Source organism: Aegilops tauschii, chromosome 2, assembly GCF_002575655.3.
Source record: "Aegilops tauschii subsp. strangulata cultivar AL8/78 chromosome 2, Aet v6.0, whole genome shotgun sequence".
In the NCBI taxonomy this organism is placed as follows: domain Eukaryota; kingdom Viridiplantae; phylum Streptophyta; class Magnoliopsida; order Poales; family Poaceae; genus Aegilops; species Aegilops tauschii.
In genome coordinates, this window is record NC_053036.3 from 36,497,059 (window position 1) to 36,512,437 (window position 15,379).

General features: G+C 47.5%; 1 protein-coding gene across 1 annotated transcript; it reads right to left on the reverse strand.

The window, feature by feature from the left end:
• Positions 1-13,969: 13,969 nt before the first annotated feature.
• Positions 13,970-14,578, reverse strand: LOC109772740 (uncharacterized). Its single transcript, XM_020331439.1, has one exon. The coding sequence runs from the start codon at positions 14,576-14,578 to the stop codon at positions 13,970-13,972; it is 609 nt and encodes a 202-aa protein (XP_020187028.1).
• Between the last annotated feature and the right edge of the window lie 801 nt (positions 14,579-15,379).

The following is a 15,379-nucleotide window of genomic DNA, read 5'->3' on the forward strand; positions in this document are numbered from 1 at the left end:
CAGGAAACCATGACTATCTGGTGATCAACGAGCTAGTCAACTAGAGGCTCACTAGGGACATGTTGTGGTCTATGTATTCACACATGTATTATGATTTCCGGATAACACAATTATAGCATGAACAATAGACAATTATCATGAACAAGGAAATATAATAATAACCATTTTATTATTGCCTCTAGGGCATATTTCCAACAGTCTCCCACTTGCACTAGAGTCAATAATCTAGTTACATTGTGATAAATCGAACACCCATAGAGTTCTGGTGTTGATCATGTTTTGCTCTAGGGAGAGGTTTAGTCAACGGATCTGCTACATTTAGGTCCGTATGTACTTTACAAATATCTATGTCTCCATTTTGAACACTTTCACGAATGGAGTTGAAGCGACGCTTGATATGCCTGGTCTTCCTGTGAAACCTGGGCTCCTTGGCAAGGGCAATAGCTCCAGTGTTGTCACAGAAGAGAGTCATCGGGCCCGACGCATTGGGAATAACTCCTAGGTCGGTAATGAACTCCTTCACCCAGATTGCTTCTTGTGCTGCCTCTGAGGCCGCCATGTATTCCGCTCCACATGTAGATCCCGCCACAACACTTTGCTTGCAACTGCACCAGCTTACTGCCCCACCATTCAAAATATACACGTATCCGGTTTGTGACTTAGAGTCATCCAGATCTGTGTCAAAGCTAGCATCGACGTAACCCTTTACGATGAGCTCTTCATCACCTCCATAAACGAGAAACATATCCTTAGTCCTCTTCAGGTACTTCAGGATATTCTTGACCGCTGTCTAGTGTTCCATGCCGGGATTACTTTGGTACCTTCCTACCAAACTTACGGCAAGGTTTACATCAGGTCTGGTACACAGCATGGCATACATAATAGACCCTATGGCCGAGGCATAGGGGATGACACTCATCTTTTCTCTATCTTCTGCCGTGGTCGGGCATTGAGCCGTGCTCAATTGCACACCTTGCAATACAGACAAGAACCCCTTCTTGGACTGATCCATATTGAACTTCTTCAATATCTTGTCAAGGTACGTACTTTGTGAAAGACCAATGAGGCGTCTTGATCTATCTCTATAGATCTTGATGCCTAATATATAAGCAGCTTCTCCAAGGTCCTTCATTGAAAAACACTTGTTCAAGTAGGCCTTTATGCTTCCCAAGAATTCTATATCATTTCCCATCAACAATATGTCATCCACATATAATATGAGAAATGCTACAGAGCTCCCACTCACTTTCTTGTAAACACAGGCTTCTCCATAAGTCTGTGTAAACCCAAACGCTTTGATCATCTCATCAAATCGAATGTTCCAACTCCGAGATGCTTGCACCAGCCCATAGATGGAGCGCTGGAGCTTGCATACCTTGTTAGCATTATTAGGATCGACAAAACCTTCCGGCTGCATCATATACAATTCTTCCTTAAGAAAGCCGTTAAGGAATGCCGTTTTGACGTCCATCTGCCATATCTCATAATCATAGTATGCGGCAATTGCTAACATGATTCGGACGGACTTCAGCTTCGCTACGGGTGAGAAAGTCTCATCGTAGTCAACCCCTTGAACTTGTCGATAACCCTTAGCGACAAGTCAAGCTTTATAGATGGTAACATTACCATCCGCGTCCGTCTTCTTCTTAAAGATCCATTTGTTTTCTATCGCTCGCCGATCATCGGGCAAGTCTGTCAAAGTCCACACTTTGTTTTCATACATGGATCCTATCTCGGATTGCATGGCTTCAAGCCATTTGTTGGAACCTGGGCCCGCCATTGCTTCTTCATAGTTCGAAGGTTCACCGTTGTCTAACAACATGATTTCCAGGACAGGGTTGCCATACCACTCTGGTGTGGAACGTGTCCTCGTGGACCTACGAAGTTCAGTAGTAACTTGATCCGAAGTACCTTGATCATCATCATTAGCTTCCTCTCTAGTCAGTGCAGGCACCACAGGAACATCTTCCTGAGCTGCGCTCCTTTCTGGTTCAAGAGGTAGTACTTCATCAAGTTCCACTTTCCTCCCACTTACTTCTTTCGAGAGAAACTCTTTCTCCAGAAAGGACCCGTTCTTGGCAACAAAGATCTTGCCTTCGGATCTGAGGTAGAAGGTATACCCAATGGTTTCCTTAGGGTATCCTATGAAGACGCATTTTTCCGACTTGGGTTCGAGCTTTTCAGGTTGAAGTTTCTTGACATAAGCATCGCATCCCCAAACTTTTAGAAACGACAGCTTAGGTTTCTTCCCAAACCATAATTCATACGGTGTCGTCTCAACGGATTTCGACGGAGCCCTATTTAAAGTAAATGCGGCAGTCTCTAAAGCATAGCCCCAAAATGAGAGCGGTAGATCGGTAAGAGACATCATAGATCACACCATATCCAATAGAGTGCGATTACGACGTTCGGACACACCATTTCGCTGAGGTGTTCCAGGCGGTGTGAGTTGTGAAACTATTCCACATTTCCTTAAGTGTGTGCCAAATTCGTGACTCAAATATTCCCCTCCATGATCTGATCGTAAGAATTTTATTTTCCTGTCACGTTGATTCTCAACCTCACTCTGAAATTCCTTGAACTTTTCAAAGGTCTCAGACTTGTGTTTCATTAGGTAGACATACCCATATCTACTCAAGTCATAAGTGAGAGTGAGAACATAACGATAGCCTCCGCGAGCCTCAACACTCATTGGACCGCACACATCAGTATGTATGATTTCTAATAAGTTGGTTGCTCGCTCCATTGTTCCGGAGAACGGAGTCTTGGTCATTTTGCCCATGAGGCATGGTTCGCATGTGTCAAATGATTCATAATCGAGAGACTCTAAAAGTCCATCAGCATGGAGCTTCTTCATGCGCTTGACACCAATGTGACCAAGGCGGCAGTGCCACAAGTATGTGGGATTATCGTTATCAACTTTACATCTTTTGGTATTCACACTATGAATATGTGTAACATCACGTTCGAGATTCATTAAGAATAAACCATTGACCAGCGGGGCATGACCATAAAACATATCTCTCATATAAATAGAACAACCATTATTCTCGGATTTAAATGAGTAGCCATCTCGCATTAAACGAGATCCAGATACAATGTTCATGCTCAAAGCTGGCACTAAATAACAATTATTGAGGTTTAAAACTAATCCTGTAGGTAAATGTAGAGGTAGCGTGCCGACGGCGATCACATCGACCTTGGAACCATTCCCGACGCGCATCGTCACCTCGTCCTTTGCCAGTCTCCGTTTATTCCGCAGCTCCTGCTTTGAGTTACAAATTTGAGCAACCGCACCGGTATCAAATACCCAGGAGCTACTACGAGTGCTGGTAAGGTACACATCAATAACATGTATATCACATATACCTTTGGTGTTGCCGGCCTTCTTGTCCGCTAAGTACTTGGGGCAGTTCCGCTTCCAGTGACCACTTCCCTTGCAATAAAAGCACTCAGTCTCAGGCTTGTGTCCATTCTTTGGCTTCTTCCCGGCAACTGGCTTACCGGGCGCGACAACTCCCTTGCCGTCCTTCTTGAAGTTCTTCTTACCCTTTCCTTTCTTGAACTTAGTGGTTTTATTCACCATCAACACTTGATGTCCCTTTTTGATCTCCACCTCCGCTGATTTCAGCATTGAATATACCTCAGGAATGGTCTTTTCCATCCCCTGCATATTGAAGTTCATCACAAAGCTCTTGTAGCTCGGTGGAAGCGACTGAAGGATTCTGTCAATGACCGCGTCATCCGAGAGATTAACTCCCATCTGAGTCAAGCGGTTGTGTAACCCAGACATTTTGAGTATGTGCTCACTGACAGAACTATTTTCCTCCATCTTACAACTGAAGAACTTATCGGAGACTTCATATCTCTCGACCCGGGCATGAGCTTGGAAAACCATTTTCAGCTCTTCGAACATCTCATATGCTCCGTGTTGCTCAAAACGCTTTTGGAGCCCCGGTTCTAAGCTGTAAAGCATGCCGCACTGAACGAGGGAGTAATCATCAGCACGCTGCTGCCAAGCGTTCATAACGTCTTGGTTCTCTGGGATGGGTGCGTCACCTAGCGGTGCTTCTAGGACATAATCTTTCTTGGCAGCTATGAGGATGATCCTCAGGTTCCGGACCCAGTCCGTATAGTTGCTGCCATCATCTTTCAGCTTGGTTTTCTCTAGGAACGCGTTGAAGTTGAGGGCAACATGGGCCATTTGATCTACAAGACATATTGTAAAGATTTTAGACTAAGTTCATGATAATTAAGTTCATCTAATCAAATTATTGAATGAACTCCCACTCAGATAGACATCCCTCTAGTCGTGTAAGTGAAACATGATCCGAGTCAACTAGGCCGTGTCCGATCATCACATGAGACGGACTAGTCAACATCGGTGAACATCTTCATGTTGATCGTATCTTCTATACGACTCATGCTCGACCTTTCGGTCTTCCGTGTTCCGAGGCCATGTCTGTACATGCTAGGCTCGTCAAGTCAACCTAAGTGTATTGCGTGTGTAAGTCTGGCTTACACCCGTTGTATTCGAACGTTAGAATCTATCACACCTGATCATCACGTGGTGCTTCGAAACAACGAACCTTCGCAACGGTGCACAGTTAGGGGGAACACTTTCTTGAAATTATTGCGAGGGATCATCTTATTTAAGCTACCGTCGTTCTAAGCAAATAAGATGTAAAACATGATAAACATCACATGCAATCAAATAGTGACATGATATGGCCAATATCATTTTGCTCCTTTTGATCTCCATCGTCGGGGCGCCATGATCATCTTCGTCACCGGCATGACACCATGATCTCCATCATCGTGTCTTCATGAAGTTGTCATGCCAACGATTACTCCTACTTCTATGGCTAACGTGTTTAGCAATAAAGTAAAGAAATTTACATGGCGTTATTCAATGACACGCAGGTCATACAAAAAATAAAGACAACTCCTATGGCTCCTGCCGGTTGTCTTACTCATCGACATGCAAGTCGTGATTCCTATTACAAGAACATGATCAATCTCATACATCACATATATCATTCATCACATCCTTTTGGCCATATCACATCACACGGCATATGCTGCAAAAACAAGTTAGACGTCCTCTAATTGTTGTTGCAAGTTTTTACGTGGCTGCTATAGGTTTCTTAGCAAGAATGTTTCTTACCTACGCCAAAACCACAACGTGATATGCCAATTTCTATTTACCCTTCATAAGGACCCTTTTCATCGAATCCGATCCGACTAAAGTTGGAGAGACAGACACCCGCTAGCCACCTTATGCAACTAGTGCATGTCAGTCGGTGGAACCTGTCTCACGTAAGCGTACGTGTAAGGTCGGTCTGGGCCGCTTCATCCCACAATGCCGCCGAAACAAGATAAGACTAGTAGTGGCAAGAAAATTTACAACATCTACGCCCACAAAAAGTTTGTGTTCTACTCGTGCATAGAAACTACGCATAGACCTAGCTCATGATGCCACTGTTGGGGATCGTAGCAGAAATTAAATTTTTTCTACGCATCACCAAGATCAATCTATGGAGTCATCTAGCAACGAGAGAGAGAGGAGTGCATCTACATACCCTTGTAGATCGCGAGCGGAAGCGTTCAACTGAACGGGGTTGATGGAGTCGTACTCGTCGTGATCCAAATCACCGATGACCGAGCGCCGAACGGACGGCACCTCCGCGTTCAACACACGTACGGTTGGGGAAGACGTCTTCTCCTTCTTGATCCAGCAAGGGGGAAGGAGAGGTTGATGGAGATCCAGCAGCACGACGACGTGGTGGTGGAAGTAGCGGGATTCCAACAGGGCTTCGCCAAGCGCTGCGGGAGGAGGGAGATGTGTCACGGGAGGGAGAGGGAGGCGCCAGGGCTTGGGTGCTGCTACCCTCCCTCCCCCCTCTTTATATAGGGCCCCTGGGGGGGGGGGGGGCGCCGGCCCTAGGAGATGCAATCTCCAAGGGGGGGCGGCGGCCAAGGGGGTGGCTTGCCCCCCAAGCCAAGTGGGGCGCCCCCCACCCCTAGGGTTTCCAACCCTAGGCGCAGGGGGAGGCCCAAGGGGGGCGCACCAGCCCACCAGGGGCTGGTTCCCCTCCCACTTCAGCCCATGGGGCCCTCCGGGATAGGTGGCCCCACCCGGTGGACCCCCGGGACCCTTCCGGTGGTCCCGGTACAATACCGGTGACCCCCGAAACTTTCCCGGTGGCCGAAACTGGACTTCCTATATATAATTCTTCACCTCCGGACCATTCCAGAACTCCTCGTGACGTCCGGGATCTCATCCGGGACTCCGAACAACTTTCGGATTTCCGCATACTAATATCTCTACAACCCTAGCGTCACCGAACCTTAAGTGTGTAGACCCTACGGGTTCGGGAGACATGCAGACATGACCGAGACGACTCTCCGGTCAATAACCAACAGCGGGATCTGGATACCCATGTTGGCTCCCACATGTTCCACGATGATCTCATCGGATGAACCACGATGTCGAGGATTCAATCAATCCCGTATTCAATTCCCTTTGTCAATCGGTACGTTACTTGCCCGAGATTCGATCGTCGGTATCCCAATACCTTGTTCAATCTCGTTACCGGCAAGTCACTTTACTCGTACCGTAATGCATGATCCCGTGACCAAACACTTGGTCACATTGAGCTCATTATGATGATGCATTACCGAGTGGGCCCAGAGATACCTCTCCATCATACGGAGTGACAAATCCCAGTCTCGATTCGTGCCAACCCAACAGACACTTTCGGAGATACCCGTAGTGCACCTTTATAGCCACCCAGTTACGTTGTGACGTTTGGCACACCCAAAGCACTCCTATGGTATCCGGGAGTTGCACAATCTCATGGTCTAAGGAAATGATACTTGACATTTGGAAAAGCTCTAGCAAACGAACTACACGATCTTGTGCTATGCTTAGGATTGGGTCTTGTCCATCACATCATTCTCCTAATGATGTGATCCCGTTATCAATGACATCCAATGTCCATAGTCAGGAAACCATGACTATCTGTTGATCAACGAGCTAGTCAACTAGAGGCTCACTAGGGACATGTTGTGGTCTATGTATTCACACATGTATTACGATTTCCGGATAACACAATTATAGCATGAACAATAGACAATTATCATGAACAAGGAAATATAATAATAACCATTTTATTATTGCCTCTAGGGCATATTTCCAACAGTCTCCCACTTGAACTAGATTCAATAATCTAGTTACATTGTGATGAATCGAACACCCATAGAGTTCTGGTGTTGATCATGTTTTGCTCTAGGGAGAGGTTTAGTCAAAGGATCTGCTATATTTAGGTCCGTATGTACTTTACAAATATCTATGTCTCCATTTTGAACACTTTCACGAATGGAGTTGAAGCGACGCTTGATATGCCTGGTCTTCCTGTGAAACCTGGGCTCCTTGGCAAGGGCAATAGCTCCAGTGTTGTCACAGAAGAGAGTCATCGGGCCCGACGCATTGGGAATAACTCCTAGGTCGGTAATGAACTCCTTCACCCAGATTGCTTCTTGTGCTGCCTCTGAGGCCGCCATGTATTCCGCTCCACATGTAGATCCCGCCACAACGCTTTGCTTGCAACTGCCCCAGCTTACTGCCCAACCATTCAAAATATACACGTATCCGGTTTGTGACTTAGAGTCATCCAGATCTGTGTCCAGTCGGAAGGTTCTAAAGCCAGTCCAAACTTGTAAACCACTACATGATCTATAGAGAGCTGGGTCGGCTCGTTTATTTTTTTTAGGGTAAAACCAAGTTTATTCATTAAAATCCACATCAAGTGGGATACATCTCTGGTCATGAGGAACGCCGAACCAGACGTGGCGCCCTGGACCTCTCGAGAGGGAAAACTTGGCTAAGCTATGTGCCTCATAATTGACAGCCCGACTTTCAAAGGAAAAGATACAATGAAATAAAGATGCTCTAAGATTTATTTCCGCGATGATCGCTCCATACGTCCCATGTGACTTCCTGTTGATGTCCGATACCACTTGTTGGCAGTCCGAAGCTATAACAAAATTCAGGATACCCATATCTTCTCCAAGCGATAAAGCCTCCCGGCAAGCGAAAGCTTCAAGAGTTGCTGGGTCTTCCACTCCCTCGACAACTAGGGCCGAGCTGCCCATATAGTTTCCACCCTCATCTCTGCACACTGCCGCTGTTGTCCTCCTCTTCTTGTCATAACCCCTGCATCAACATGAATCTTGCAGTATCCCATAGGAGGCTTCTTCGGTCGGCGCTGAACAGATGGAGCAAACACTGTTGTGGCGACCCGACCTGGTTCCTTCGTCCGTATAGTATCTAGTTCAGCGATGAAACGGCCAATGAAGCCGTAGGTAGATTGAGGGCTCTGAAAAATAGATTCATGGATCGCCTTACATCGTGCATGCCAGATGGACCAAAGTGTAACTGCAGCAAGGATAAAATGCTCGTGTGACAACACTTGCATGAGTGTGAACAGCCACTGTCGCGCACTTGGTTCCGTATTCTCTATGATTTTTTGTGTGATATCCTCATCAATGAGTGCCCACACGCTCCTTGAAGATGAGCATTCAAACAAAGAGTGACGCCACGAGTCCCGGTTACCACAAAGCCCGCATTGGTCGGAGTCAGCCATATGTCGGTGTGCCCTGACATCGTTTGTTGGGAGGGAGTGTTTCGAGAGTCTCCATAAGAACATGCAAATTTTCCCCGGCACCTCCGTCTTCCATAATCTCTTCCATGATCCCTCCTCTGCAATGGAGCTTGAAGGTCCAGCGGACCCTTCCAACCAAGCCTCCCTTCCGAGTTTAGTTGCAACCAACATCTTGTACGCAGATTTGACAGAAAAAACTCTATGTTTCTCATAGTGCCAAGCCCAGAAGTCGCTTATATTCCTTGTGCATAGAGGGATTGCAAGTATGACCTGTGCATCTATTGGTATAAAATGTTCTTGGATCACTTGCCTGTTCCAAGATGCTGTTGCGCCAATGATAAGCTCTGACACTCGAGTGGGTGGGTTTGGAGAAATACTTCCGAGGGGCCGAAACATGCCCTCACGTGGCAGCCAATTCTGATCCCAAATATGAGTGGACTCTCCATTTCCTATGCGTCTGATTAGGCCCTGCCTGAGTGTATCCCTGCCCTCGACGATGGCACGCCAAACTTGGCTAGGGTGGCTCCCTAGTTCGGCATCCAGTATACCCGAGTTAGGATAATATATACTTTTCAAAATACGTGCACTCAAAGTTTCAGGATTCTGTAGCAGCCTCCAAGCTTGTTTTGCCAACATTGCTAGGTTAAAGAGCTCAAAGTCTTTGAATCCTAAACCCCCCATGCCCTTGGGCTGCGTCATAGTTTTCCAAGAGACCCAATGAGGCTTCCGTTTTCCTTCCTTGCTACCCCACCAGAATTTTCTGATAAGCATATTCAGATGTTCACATAATCCTCTTGGGAGCTTGAAACAAGACAGAGAAAAAACTAGTACTCCTTGGGCCAGAGATTTAACTAGCACTTCCTTTCCCGCTGAGGAGATAGTGCGTTCAATCCATCCCTGAACTTTACTCCACAAGCGATCTTTTAAGTACTTAAAGGGCCCATTCTTTGAGCTCCCTATATCAGATGGCATACCCAAATATTTCTCATTAAGGGTCTCATTTGGTACATGGAGTATTTCTTTGATCTCTTGTCTTGCCGAGTCAGGAACCCCCTTGCTGAAATATATGGACGATTTTTCATGGTTGATCCGCTGCCCAGTTGCCTGGCAGTAGGTCTCCAAAACATGGTACACCTCGTTAGCACCCACGCCATTGGCCTTGATAAACAGCAGGCTGTCATCAGTGAATAAAAGATGGCTCACAGGTGGTGCCGTAGGGGCAACCTGCAGACCACTTAGGTTGGATGACTCACTCTTTGATTTTAAGAGGCACGCAAGGCCCTCTGCTACTAGCAAGAACAAGTATGGAGATATCGGGTCCCCTTGTCTGATCCCTCGCGAAGGTTTGAATTGTTGAAGCTTCTTCCCATTGAACAAAACAGAGAAACTGACCGTGGTTACCAGGCCCATCACTATGTCCACCCACCTGTTACTGAAACCCAGCTTTAGCATTATAACTTTGAGGTAAGGCCACTCCACCCTGTCATAAGCTTTCGTCATATCAAGCTTTAGAGCACATGACTGGTTTTTCTTGGCCTTGTTCATCTTCATGAAATTTAAGCACTCGTAGGCTATTATTATGTTATCTGTGATCAGTCTACCTGGAACAAAAGCTGACTGTTCTTTTGATATAATTTCAGGCAGCACTTCTTTGACGCAATTTTATACAACACATTGCAGAGACTAATTGGGCGGAACTGAGACAGGAGCAGTGGGTTTTTTTACCTTTGGGATTAAAACCAGCACAATCTCATTGATACACTCCGCTGATTCCGTCCCTTCGACTATCCTCAAGACAGCCTTTGTAACGTCCTCCCCACACATGTCCCAATGGTGCGGGGAAAAATGCGCCGGGAATCCGTCCGGGCCGGGCGCCTGTTGGGGATCGTAGCAGAAATTAAAATTTTTCTACGCATCACCAAGATCAATCTATGGAGTCATCTAGCAACGAGAGAGAGGAGTGCATCTACATACCCTTGTAGATCGCGAGCGGAAGCGTTCAAGTGAACGGGGTTGATGGAGTCGTACTCGTGGTGATCCAAATCACCGATGACCGAGTGCCGAACGGACGGCACCTCCGCGTTCAACACACGTACGGTTGGGGAAGATGCCTCCTCCTTCTTGATCCAGCAATGGGGAAGGAGAGGTTGATGGAGATCCAGCAGCACGACGTGGTGGAAGTAGCGGGATTCCAACAGGGCTTCGCCAAGCGCTGCGGGAGGAGGGAGATGTGTCACGGGAGGGAGAGGGAGGCGCCAGGGCTTGGGTGCTGCTGCCCTCCCTCCCCCCTCTTTATATAGGGCCCCTGGGGGGGGCGCCGGACGGAGATGCAATCTCCAAGGGAGGCGGCGGCCAAGGGGGTGGCTTGCCCCCCAAGCCAAGTGGGGCGCCCCCACCCCTAGGGTTTCCAACCCTAGGCGCAGGGGGAGGCCCAAGGGGGGCGCACCAGCCCACCAGGGGCTGGTTCCCCTCCCACTTCAGCCCATGGGGCCCTCCGGGATAGGTGGCCCCACCTGTGGACCCCCGGGACCCTTCCGGTGGTCCCGGTACAATACCGGTGACCCCCGAAACTTTCCCGGTGGCCGAAACTGGACTTCCTATATATAATTCTTCACCTCCGGACCATTCCAAAACTCCTCGTGACGTCCGGGATCTCATCCGGGACTCCGAACAACTTTCGGATTTCCGCATACTAATATCTCTACAACCCTAGCGTCACCGAACCTTAAGTGTGTAGACCCTACGGGTTCGGGAGACATGCAGACATGACCGAGACGACTCTCCGGTCAATAACCAACAGCGGGATCTGGATACCCATGTTGGCTCCCACATGTTCCACGATGATCTCATCTGATGAACCACGATGTCGAGGATTCAATCAATCCCGTATTCAATTCCCTTTGTCAATCGGTACGTTACTTGGCCGAGATTCGATCGTCGGTATCCCAATACCTTGTTCAATCTCGTTACCGGCAAGTCACTTTACTCGTACCGTAATGCATGATCCCGTGACCAAACACTTGGTCACATTGAGCTCATTATGATGATGCATTACCGAGTGGGCCCAGAGATACCTCTCCGTCATACGAAGTGACAAATCCCAGTCTCGATTCGTGCCAACCCAACAGACACTTTCGGAGATACCCGTAGTGCACCTTTATAGCCACCCAGTTACGTTGTGACGTTTGGCACACCCAAAGCACTCCTATGGTATCCGGGAGTTGCACAATCTCATGGTCTAAGGAAATGATACTTGACATTTGGAAAAGCTCTAGCAAACGAACTACACGATCTTGTGCTATGCTTAGGATTGGGTCTTGTCCATCACATCATTCTCCTAATGATGTGATCCCGTTATCAATGACATCCAATGTCCATAGTCAGAAAACCATGACTATCTGTTGATCAACGAGCTAGTCAACTAGAGGCTCACTAGGGACATGTTGTGGTCTATGTATTCACACATGTATTACGATTTCCGGATAACACAATTATAGCATGAACAATAGACAATTATCATGAACAAGGAAATATAATAATAACCATTTTATTATTTCCTCTAGGGCATATTTCCAACAGCGCCTTGGTGGGCTACATCTGAAAAAGAGGTTTTTTCACTTCCTCTGCACTATACGGAGCATTGAGAGACTCGTTCATTTTTGTAGTAACTTTGGTAGGTACTGTGTCCAAGACTTGGTCCATCTCATGGACCCCCTCTGACGTATACAAGTCTCTATAAAACATGTTGGTCATATTTTCCATCTCCACCACATTATCAGTCGTCTGGCCATTCGGTTTTTGGAGTGCTCTAATTTGGTTCTTTCTTCTTCTGCGGCTCGCTCGGAGGTGAAAAAAAATAAGTGTTCTTGTCGCCGTGCATAAGCCATTCGAGGGGGGCTCGCTGGCGCCACAAGATTTACTCCCTGTGATATAATTCAGTTAGTCTCTCAATTAATTTAATCTCAATATGTGTAGGACCGAATCGGTTTGGGGATTCCCGCAGCTCCTGTAGCTCTCTTTTCAGGCGCTGAATGTCTTGCCGTACATTCCCAAAGTGGGTCCTCTCCCATGTGGACAAATCTGTTGACAGCGACCGGAGCCTATCATTGAGAGCGCCGACCGAATCTCCTGCGCCATTGGCCCATGCATTTTGGACAGCAGGTTTGAGCGTGGGATCTCGTTCCCATGCAACTTCGTATTTAAATGCTCGCGGGACCCGCCTGCATGCCTCGCCATGCATGAAGTTCACGTAAATTGGGACGTGGTCGCTGGTAGCTGCTGTCTTGTGCTCGAGCGTAGCCGATGGAAACGCCATAGTCCATGCCGGGTTTGCCACTCCTCGATCTAGGCGCACCATGTGTAAGTACCTCCTGTTACTTTTTTCTCAAAGGTCCATCCTGTGCCCGTATAACCTATATCCATGAGTCCACATGTATCAAGCGCGTCCCTAAATGCATCCATCTGCGCTTGGCTCCTGTTACCCACTCCATCATGTTCATGGGCATGTAACACTTCATTAAAATCTGCAACGACGAGCCATGGTGTATCGTTAGCACCCACAATTCCGCGGAGCATGTCCCACGTCTTGTATCTTTCGCTAACTTGTGCTTCTCCATAGACAAAGGTGACCCTTGTTTTTATATCCATCATTTTATCAATTACAACGTCAATGTGGTACCGAGAATAACCAACAATCTCAAGATTTATTTCTTCGTTCCAAAAAATTCCTAAGCCGCCGCTTCTGCCAGAGCTAGAAACAGCAAAGCTCTTATTATAACCTAAAGAACCAACCAAAATCTCGACTCTAGAACCCTCTATTTGAGTTTCCAAAATACAAAGTACAGAGGGGGCAAACTGCTTCGTTAGGTCACGAAGCTCTCGAACTGTCACGGGTTTGCCAGCCCCGCGACAGTTCCAGCAGAGGAGACTCATTGCACTAGGCGCGACCCCACTTGGGGGCCCGCCAAACGCGCATCAGGGTTTTTGTTTGCTGCCGTGTTCTTTCCATTGTTTTTCTCATTTGTTGTCGAGCTTGGTTTGTTCCTTTTCTGCTCCTGTTTTGAGGATGGGCTAGCAGGGACCTCAATTGGTCCCGGAAGTAACAGCAGATTGCTTGCCCCGGTCCCCAGTGCCGAAGATTCCATCCCGGCTCCCCTCTTTCTATTCCTTTCTGCCTCCTGCATTGCGACATCTCTATCCTCCTGCTCTCTGTCAACTTCAGAAAGATCGTCCGAGGTGCTATGCTCTGCGGGTCCCCGCGCATGACCGCGACCCCTTCCCGATCGGCCTCTGCCCCGTCCTCCTCATGATCCATTGCCTTCATATGAGCTGCGACCTTCTCCTGGCCCGTTGCCTAGACCTTTGAACCAAGTAGCTTTTAGGTCCTTAAAGACTAGGGATTTAGGGGGATGGACTCCATCGCCACACTCCTTGAACAGATGCCCCAAGTACCCGCAGACTGCACACCAATCCGGAAGACGCTCATATTTCACCCTAAAGATCACCCTCTGGACTGCGTCTTTCTTCTTGATTACCAGCGACACGGCATTCTTAAGAGGTTTTGTAACATCAATCCTCAGTCGGACCCGTGCAAAATTACCCTCGAAGTCATGTGATTTTGGCTCAGCAAAGATAAACTCCCCAACTGTGGCGGAAAGAGCCTTGATCTTGGGAAAGAAACCATCTGGGAGATCATGGATTTGCATCCATATATCAATCTTATTCAGCTCAATTATTGACGGCTTGGTGAAACCATCATACTGCGCAATGACCACGGCCTTCCCTTTGAAAGTCCATGGACCTTCCTCCATAACACGCTCCCAGTCGCCGAGGCAGCCGAACTGCATCGTATACAGGTTATCCTCGAGGGGACGGGTCTTTACCTCCTTTGCCAAGTCCCATGCAATCCTCATGTTTCTGAAGAACAAATATTGGCTGTAGGATTTTCTGTGTGAACCCTAGCAATTGCCATCCACCGGGTCGATTCCACCGGTAATTCCTCGTCCTCAACCACAACATCTTGGAGATCATCCTCTTTCAGCCCTAGTTCCTCCATTATCGCCTCCAGGTCGGAGACCACCTGTCCCGGCCCCGATGCGATATCCTCCATGTTCTCTTGCCCGAGAAGTTGATCCGCGAGCGGTAAGAAACCCTAAGACGAACCCCTCCCTCCGCCCGCTGGAGGAGCCCCTCGGACCCCTGCTGACGCCGGCGGGAAGGAGAGGCCAGGGGATGAAAATCTCTACGGGGAGAGCTAGATCGCCGCCGCCCGAGAGGAGAGGACGAAACCCTAACGAGAGGGGAAAAGGTCTGAGGTGCTCTACTGAGGTCGGCTCGTTTAGTGGAGTGCCAGAGGCGAGACTATTGTAGGCCTCGCAATAGGGGATAAATAGCCTAAAGGCCCATCTCTGGAAAGGTGCTACTGATTGGGCCAGCCCAATTAGGGCTTTCACCTCTGTTCGTCCATTGTGTCCATGGTCTAATTTTAGTGGGTTTATTATTTCCATGTTTTTGTTTTTTTTGTAATTTTATATTATTTATTAAATTTTCCAGTATTCTTCTGTTTTCCTTACAGTTTGCTTTTTTCCATTTTTATTTCCTTGATTTTAAGTAAACTTTGACGAAGTGATCATGAGATTTTTAAAAATGTTCATGAGTTTTAAAAATATATTCATGACTTATAAAATGTTTGGGAATTTAAAATATATTCATGA